At 47.0% G+C, this 8,705-nt stretch overlaps 2 protein-coding genes across 2 annotated transcripts; one reads left to right on the top strand and one right to left on the bottom strand.

Annotated features, from left to right (window-relative positions):
• The first annotated feature begins 237 nt into the window (after positions 1–237).
• LOC108156692 (protein cramped) lies at positions 238–4,214 on the top strand. Its single transcript, XM_017288339.2, has 7 exons — positions 238–343; positions 541–1,190; positions 1,261–1,464; positions 1,532–3,000; positions 3,074–3,419; positions 3,494–3,645; positions 3,714–4,214. The coding sequence occupies exons 2-7, from the start codon at positions 584–586 to the stop codon at positions 3,813–3,815; spliced, it is 2,880 nt and encodes a 959-aa protein (XP_017143828.1). The 5' UTR covers positions 238–343; positions 541–583; the 3' UTR covers positions 3,816–4,214.
• A 218-nt stretch (positions 4,215–4,432) lies between these two features.
• LOC108151408 (zinc finger protein 569) lies at positions 4,433–8,079 on the bottom strand. Its single transcript, XM_017280035.2, has 2 exons — positions 7,337–8,079; positions 4,433–7,271 (listed from the first exon to the last, which is right to left on the bottom strand). The coding sequence occupies exons 1-2, from the start codon at positions 7,973–7,975 to the stop codon at positions 6,657–6,659; spliced, it is 1,254 nt and encodes a 417-aa protein (XP_017135524.2). The 5' UTR covers positions 7,976–8,079; the 3' UTR covers positions 4,433–6,656.
• Positions 8,080–8,705: the final 626 nt, after the last annotated feature.

Below are 8,705 nucleotides of genomic sequence, written 5' to 3'. Positions count from 1 at the left end.
ATGTGTTTTTTCCACTTAATTTCGCAAGGAAAAGAGAAAGGTATAAGTAAACCACACATTTGCTTTCAAAAGCACATAATTCCCCAAAAACACTTGCCAAAAACAACCTTGTCTGTTGTTTAATTGTCGCGCCAGTCTGCCGAACAGAGTTGCTATCGCGCCTAACAGAACTCTGTTGATTGTTGCACATTACAGCTCGAGCGCATTACAGCACATTTGTAGCGCCCAAGCCCACGGCTTTTGTTTTGGAACAGTGTGCTGTTAAGCGACATCAACATCCCTAGCGTCTATAACTATTTTTTTTTTATAGTGAACCATCCGAATTCGCATGTCTGCTATTTAGGTAAGTGGAGCGACAACAACACCAGACGGCAGCTAAAACAACCAGCAATTCATTGAGCTAATGGAAGTGGCCAGCAGGGCGGTGAAGATAGCCAAACATTCGCTTAATTCCCCTCTCGCCAAGCGCCATTTTTTGCTTTTCATGCAAAATCTGACCAGATAGACAACGCAATATCCGTGTGGTTCGTCTAATTGCAGGCAACGATTCCATTCCGGTGGTGGCCCATGCGAGTGGCATAAAATGGAAGAAATGTGTAAGAATGTGAAATCCGCCTCCCTTGGATCAGTAGCTGGTGCTGGAGGAGTAGCAGCAGTTGCAAATATTGCTTCCGTTGTCTCCCAGGAGACTGAGGTCTTCACTGCCCCCGCCCTTGTGCATCAGCATAATGGCAAGGGAGTGCACTTCAAGCTGGCGCCCCCCACAGTCCCATCCACGGCCGCGGAGCCTGTGGAGGAGCTACTCGGGTCTGTCATCACACACAATTGCCCCGGGACGCGTGCCAGTGCCCGGGTGATACAGAAAATGAAGCAAGACCAGACCCGCCCAATGACGCCACCGCCCCCTGAAAAGGAGCACACCAAGAAGGAGGAGAAGCCCACCCAGAAGACACCATCCCAGATAAGGACAGGCAATGGTCGGACGTCCTGGACGAATGTCGAACGGAATTGCTTCTTTGATGCGTTGAACGAGTTTGGCAAGGACTTTGAGGCGGTGGCCAACTGCATCAATGCGAAGCTAAAGCGCCGCAATGCCAACAGCGAATACAGCTTCAAGACTAAGGATCAAGTGCGCCAACACTACTATCAGACCTATCACAAAATCTGCAAATATGTGAGGTACTCGGATGGTAAGACAAAAAGCCTGAATATCAATCTTTAGCCTTTTGCTAACGCATCCATTACTTTCTCTCTCTGTAGAGCTGAAGAAGCTCGCCCAGGAACTGTATACACTGATCAACTATGGCGAAATGCGTCGCAAGCTACAGTTCCTCACCGAAAAGCATTTCATGAAGCTGAAGCCGCTCATCTACCAGGGCCAGATCACGATCCGCTGCAAGGGCAAAAACATACGCATTAAGACGCCCTCCTGCAAGGCTCTGCGTCGTCTCAATCAGCTCGATGGCAAGTCTCAATACATTACTGAACCTCTTCCTACAGCCAAAAACTCATTTGTGCATCTCTACTCTAGACTCGCTGGAAGACATACGCCTGCCCAGCAAGGTGGAGGTGCTGCTGAGTCCAGCCAACATGGAGACCTTTGGCCGGGTCCAATCGTTGGCTCAGAATCCCAGAGGTCGCATCATTGTGCCGCTGCACAAGAAGCTTCTGAGTTTCATCAAGATATTTGAGTACAAATGGCGCAGTTCCACACAGCGACTGAACGAGCAGAAGTCTTCTCTGTATCCCAACATCTCGGCCACTGCCAGCAACACCACCACCGCCGCCAGCACCCCCACACCCAGCACCAACAACGAACCAGAGCAACCACAGCAGCAGCCACCGGCGGCACCCGTGGAGCCATCACTATGCTTCCAGCCCAAACCGGGTGTGGCCATCCATCGGCCCTTGCTGAATATCACTGCCCACCTGAACAGCATAGACATCTGCCTGACCGCCTACGAGGAGCGTATCGGCGTTAAAGTGCGCAGCGAGACCCTGGGCAATAGTGCGGCGGTGGCGGTGGCCGCGAGCAAGCGACCACGCACCGAGAGCGGATCAGAGAAGCGTTCACCTGAGGCCAAGAAGCCTAAGACCGGAGCCAGTCCAGTTCTTGAGAAGTCCCTGGACGAGGCGGTTGTGGCCCCCGAGAACAACAATGTGAAGCTGGAAACTGTAAAGCTGGAAGATGTGAAAATGGAAGTTGTGAAGCTGGAGGTGTGCAGCGGCGATGAGCTGGTCGAGGACACGAAGGAGTTCCTTCCTTCCGGTGAAGCGGCAATCATCACCTCAGCTGTGGCCCCAGCACCACCGCCACCACCAACATCAATACTGCTGCCGCAGCCGCCAGCTACAGTGCCAGCTTCAGCACCGGTTCTGCCAGTACCAGTGCCAGTGGCAGTGGCAGTGCCCACACCGCCAGTGGCTCGCTCCAAGCGCAAAGAGGCAAAAGAGGCGGCTGCAGCCGCTGCTGCCCGAAACTTTAAGCCGCTGCTGAGCGATAACATTATCAAACGGATGCGCCGAGGCTGGACCGTGTCGAATGCGGCGGATATAACCATTGGGGATTTGTATGTGGTGCTGGGACAGGATTCCAAGGTGGAGCTGGAGTATTACTGGTGCGAGACAGAGATAGTGTCCCACTCGCACTCCTCCTCTGTGCCGGCGACCACGACCACATCAACCACATCGGCCACGTCGCTTCCATACAATACCAATGACTGTGATAGCGTGGAACGCGTCAAGGCCGTGACCACATCGACGGTAAGCAATAAGCTGAAGCATCTCCTGCTCGTGGCCAATCTCAGTGAGCGTGTGCGCAAGCGTCAGTGCAACTGTGGCCATACCTGCGATCGCAAGCGAGACCTGATGAACAAGGCCCAGCAATTGGCGGGAGCCAACGAAGCTGCCGCCGCCGGCGAGGGCACTTTCCGTACACCCATGCTGCCGGTCCGACGTCCCATAGCCCATTTCGTTGATCCAGTGCGTCAGCTATCGGCGGTGAGTGTTTTTTTCTGCACCAACAACCCCAACCCCAGACCAAGCTTACACTATATTTCCCTTTCACACGCAGCTCACGCGCCAGAAGCTCAACCGGCAGGTTCTGGTGCATCGACGGCTCCTCCTGCCCGGCTCAGGGGTTGGCGGGCCCGGTCGTCCCTACGACCAGCTGAGTGTGCGTCAGCTGCACAACGGACTCTTCGAGCCGATTGAGCGTGCTGGGCTTACGACTGGCATCCCCATGTCATCCAGATTCAGCGGGGAGGAGCAGCGTCATCAGCACACTGAGACAGACTCCATACAGGCCATGGATGCTGGAGCCAGCCGCGGACCAGCGAGAGATATGCCAAATTTGGATATTGTTCCGCCATCAGCAATTGCAGACACGCTGCCAGAGGCAGCTCAAGATGAGAGCACAAGTGAGTGGCAGGTCCCCAAAGGCGCTGTGGGTGTCCCCCAGATCTTCAAGAATTTAATTTAACTTCCTTGGCAGCACAAAACTTCTTTCGTGGCAGCATGAGCCCGATGCATTTGCTGCGGGATTCCACCTCGAATGCGCGCTGGCTGGAGGAAAACATCAATGACTTCTCGCTGACCTCACTGCTTGGTCATTTAGATGAGATAGATGCCACCAGGGACATAATAGTGAGGCTGAACAAACCCTTCAAAAGAACCTTCTATATTTATGAATTCTTTAATTTTAATTGTGCCAGGACCCCTCCTCGAGCATGTCCGTGATCAGCGAGAGCAGCGTGGACTTTCGTCACAAGTTCCAGGAGATTGCCGCACTGCTGCAGCAGCAGGAGAAGGATTAGCAGCGGCCGCAGAAGTACCCGAGTGTGCCTCCAACTTTTTTCCATTTACGCATAAAACGAAAATAATTTTTTTTTTTAAATACTGATATTATTATTCCTTTGCTTCATATTTTATGAATTAACATTAATGGGTTTTTTTTTTGTAACGATACTTTTTGTGATGATATATCGTATATGTATATATATATATGTATATATTTGTATGGATACATGTTTATAATTATTTATGTGTACTCGTACAATATCTATTCTCATTTTATTTCTGCCAAGTATTACACGCAAGCACTCACATTGTTCTGTAACATTTATATTTTATTTATTTTATTACATAACATTAACCGTATGTATCGAACGACACGACAAAAGAGTAAAACAACAACATTCATATTTTGTAATTTATCCCAAAAAGTAATTCATATTCACGACCTGGTTCTCCCCCATTCCCCATTCGTATTGAGATTCGCGCGCCATTCATATAACCTCGAGAGTGTACAAGTCCATTAATGCTTGTCTTGCCTTCCGTAGCGACCTCTCCTACCTCTCCCTCTTGTTAAGGCTAGACACACACACACACATATATAACTATATATTGGACAAAAAATGGATAACCGGAGTCGTTGATTTGACCTCTGTAACTCTTTACTTATGAAAATTGTTATAAAAATGGTAAATAGCTAAAATAAAGAAACAAAATCTAAACTCAAATACTCTACAAGACCTCTGTGCTAGCTAGTACTTACTGGTATCTAGGACAGAAATCATATACCTATCTAGTGGGACACCGGCTCTTCGTAAACAAATTGCCTCCTTCTTTTCTTATCGAAATAATTACAGTTCTTGGCCACGAGTAAGGAACTAAGTGTTATAGATGTACATACCTAGTCATAACAGATAACACAGTGCCACCCAAAGGAAAACTTTTGAATGCACTTAACACGACACAATGATTGGGTTGTAGGCCTAGTGGGGTATAATAATCTGGGAAATTACGCTTTCGAAGATATTAAATCTTGAATAAATACCTAAAAAAAAAAAAAACCTTTAAATTTGAATTTTTAACTAAAAACTTTTTTTTTCTGGAGCTATCTCAAATCTGTTGCTTATCGCTGTCTGTTCTATCCAGCAGCTGGCAGCTGCATTTAGCATCGTCCATGGCATCTCGGGCCTTCGTACCTCTATAGGGGCTGACGAGTGTGGACTCGCATTTATAGTTTGGCCCGCATTCTGGAAACTATACCGCTCCCATGGGTACTATCAAGTTCGAACTAAAATCGGGTCAATCAATTGAGATGGACGACGGGGCCAATCGTCTAACTTGCAGTTGCATTGTTCGGAAACATCGCTATTAATATGCATTTAGCTACCAAGGACGGAAACACCCTACACTGGGAAGTGCTCACCATAGCATTCATTGGTAGATACCACTGCAGCGCCTGTGCTCATTTTGGAGGTGGAGAATGGCATACTACCGATCTACACATAAGCCGTAGTGGTCAAGGCGCTGACCCAAGAGAATCCCAACACCCCAGAAGAAGCTCCCTGTTTAGAACTTTTTTTTTTTTTTTTTTTTGGAGAGAACGAGCCTTCATCAAACGCAGCGATTCGGGTGCCTCCCTTTCAGCCGGAGGGCCAGGGGAACTGCAAAGTATCCTAGAAAAACACACATGTACATCGTCGATGTAAAGTCGATGCAGAAATGAGAAATGTTGTAAGTATGATAAATTATAACGAGGTTAAGCTGCCACTATGGGTAGCAGAAAACCTGCTAAAAAAATATAACAACAAATTTGTAATACAAATATTTCTCAATTTTGATCGCACTTGTCATGAGAGATGAAAAGAACAAAGAAAGAAAGAGAGGAACGACGACCGCTTGATATGCTTTACTATTGGTTCTTGCACATCGTTTATCTACTTTCCACCTAAAGATCAAAAGATGATTCAAACTTTAGAATATTTTATCTGTTCCCCTTTTTACCATTTTGCTCCATTTTTTCCACTATACATGTCGCTCTCTCCCTAGCCATTATATCACGCTTCCCTCCGCCAGAGAGCGCACACGGCACGAGAAAGAGTGCGTGGGAGAGAGAGAGAGAGGGAATGAGTTAGCTCGTGGAAGGGGTTTGGGTATCCACTGCAATTTTAGTTGTTCCTTTTAGAACGATCTAATCCACCTGATCCAGATTTCTAGAATATGCCAGTTTCTTTGATTCATTCTCTATGATTCTTTGCTTTCGGTTTTCTCGTGTATTCAAAATTGTGGATGCCACAGATATTCATCTGACAGACAAACACGACTTTATCGATCCGGCTATTGATTCTGATCAAGACAACATGTAGTTTATGGGGTCGGGAAGCTTCCTTCTGGGTGTTACACACGTCTACTTCCACCACAAAACTAATATATGTACTGCTATACTCTTTGAGTACCGGATATATGAAGAGGTAGATACGGCACAGCTCTAACCGATCGTTTTCTAGAAAGTTTAGGTAGTCATTGGACAACGCTGGGATCATGGTTCAGTTCTGAGTGTAAAAAGCTTTTGATAAGGAGGGAGTCCTCTTCGGAGTTGCGACCAGTTAACACCTGGTCCTTGGTGGTACGCATCAAGGCTGCTGGAGTCACCACAAAGGAATTGATCCAGAAGGTCGCGAAGAAGGTGGGAACGTTCTTGGGTTTTTGAATTTATACAAAGAATTTTAGGGGCTTTTATCGCAGATTTTAAAGATGGTTTCGGCCTAAAAACCTAATCATTATCTCGTGTAACGTAAAAAAAACTGTCATTAAAAATAATTAAAAAATAACTAAAAATAATTAACAAATTAACATGATAAACGCTTTTAGTTCTCCTCGTCGTACTCCAGAGACGACTCCTCCATGGCCGCTGTTTTCTTCGACTTCATGTGGACATTGAGGGATATCTGTCGCTTGAAGGTTTTGCCACAATCGAGACACTTGAAGGGACGCTCGTTGGAATGGACCAGCATGTGGCGTGTCAGATCGGAGCTGTTGGCAAAGCTGCGCTTGTGACAGACCTGGCACTCGTGCGGCTTCTCCTGGCTATGGCATCGCTTGTGGGCAATGAGGTTGCTCGAGTAGCGGAAGGAGCGATGGCAAATGTCGCAGGTGTGCGGCTTCTCGCCGGTGTGGGTCAGCATGTGCTTTTTGTAGCCGGACTTCTGGGTGAGCCGCTTGCCGCATAGGGTGCACTGGTATGGCTTGACCCCTTTGTGGGCGAGCATGTGGGTGCGCAGCGACGAGGCCTGCCGATAGAACTTACCGCATATGTTACACGTATTGGGATTATTTGGATCGTGAGTCGTTATGTGCCCATCAAAGGCGTTGCGTGTCTTGAATGACTCCCCGCAAATCGTGCACTCGAAGGGCTTGGCATCGCCATGCAGCTGCATGTGGTACTTGAACGAGTTGGATGTGCTCAGCTGCTTGTTGCAGATCTGCAGCCAGATTTAAAATCAGTCAAATCGAAAACAACTTCTTTATTGTTTTTTCAGGCTCTCACCTTACACTGCAGCAGATCGGAGATTGGCTTTGGTCTTCTGGTTCGGGCAGCGGTTGATGCTGGCTGCTGCTCTTCCTCACTGGTGTCCTCCTGAGCCAGCTCCTCTATTTCCTCTTCCTTCTCCTCCTCCCGCTGCTGCTGCTCCTGCACTTCGACAACCTCGTATAGATCTTCTGGAATGTGGCTTGCCATGTGCATATCATCTTCAGGCATTTCCTCAATAATGTCGCAACCCACTAGCACGTTGCTCTCTTCTTGTTCCTCCTCGACTATTTCCAGATCATTATTGAGCTCTGCTGCGTGCTGTTCATTCAGTTTCACCCCATTTATTGGCAGGCTGGCACAGCGCTTTTCATGACGTTCCCTTAGGAACTGATCTATGTTGCGGGCCTTCTGCTTAAACTCCATGACCTGCTCGAGATTCGTTGCGCAGCTGCCGCATATGTGGTCCGGCATAAAGTCCTCCTCCTCGAGCACATCCACGCTAACGCAGTAGCTAAGGACCATGGCCAGCGTTGTGATTTGGCCACATATCCTGTTTGGCTTGAATAAAGAGAAGCTGTTCGGGGAGGGGACATAACACACACGACATGTGCGCGCAACGCGAGTGCCGGATCGAAATACCACATTCGATGACATCTTTTTACTTATTTCACCTTTTGTGCACAAGATTTGTTTATATTTTCCTTCAAGGGACAAAAAACAGCAGCAGCGTCCTGTGCTGCCAGATCGCGCTTCTATGCTCTCAGCTGATTGGAAAGATATATCGTATTCAGTCGATAGATTCGAAAGCCGGCTGTTGGGATTTGCTCTCCATACCCTAGGGAAGAGGATATTCTAGAGTCGAGGACATGTTTGTCATCCCAGGCTCCATTGGATGCAGCAGCTAGTCAGTCTCTGTTATAAAGCTATTTCAACGAAATTTTCAGGTTATGGTGTTCCTACCGATTGAGATATAAATTAATATAGGAAACTAATAAAATCCATAAATGGTCTAAGACATGTCAATCTGAGAAAATGTTATCAGTGATATTTTAAATCAGCTTGAAAAACAAAATTGTAATATTAATTGAAGGAAATAGGGTATAAATATGTCTATAGCGTATACCTGTGGAACAGCAACAATGACGTAACGTTCCATAAGCACTTACGTTTCATTCCGTACACACTTACGTTTTATGCTTTAACCTTCTTATTTTACCTTATTTTAGACACAATCCAATAACAAGGAGAACTTAATATTAACATATCTTGTAGAAAATTGATTCATCAATCGGATAAAATTATGTGCTTAGGGCTGAATGTCCTAGCTAGCTAGCAATATTAAGCCGAATATCAAAATCGTGGAACAAGATCTTCGATAATGGAC

Source organism: Drosophila miranda, chromosome XL, assembly GCF_003369915.1.
Source record: "Drosophila miranda strain MSH22 chromosome XL, D.miranda_PacBio2.1, whole genome shotgun sequence".
Lineage (NCBI taxonomy): Eukaryota > Metazoa > Arthropoda > Insecta > Diptera > Drosophilidae > Drosophila > Drosophila miranda.
This window is presented reverse-complemented; position numbering and strand designations above follow the sequence as displayed.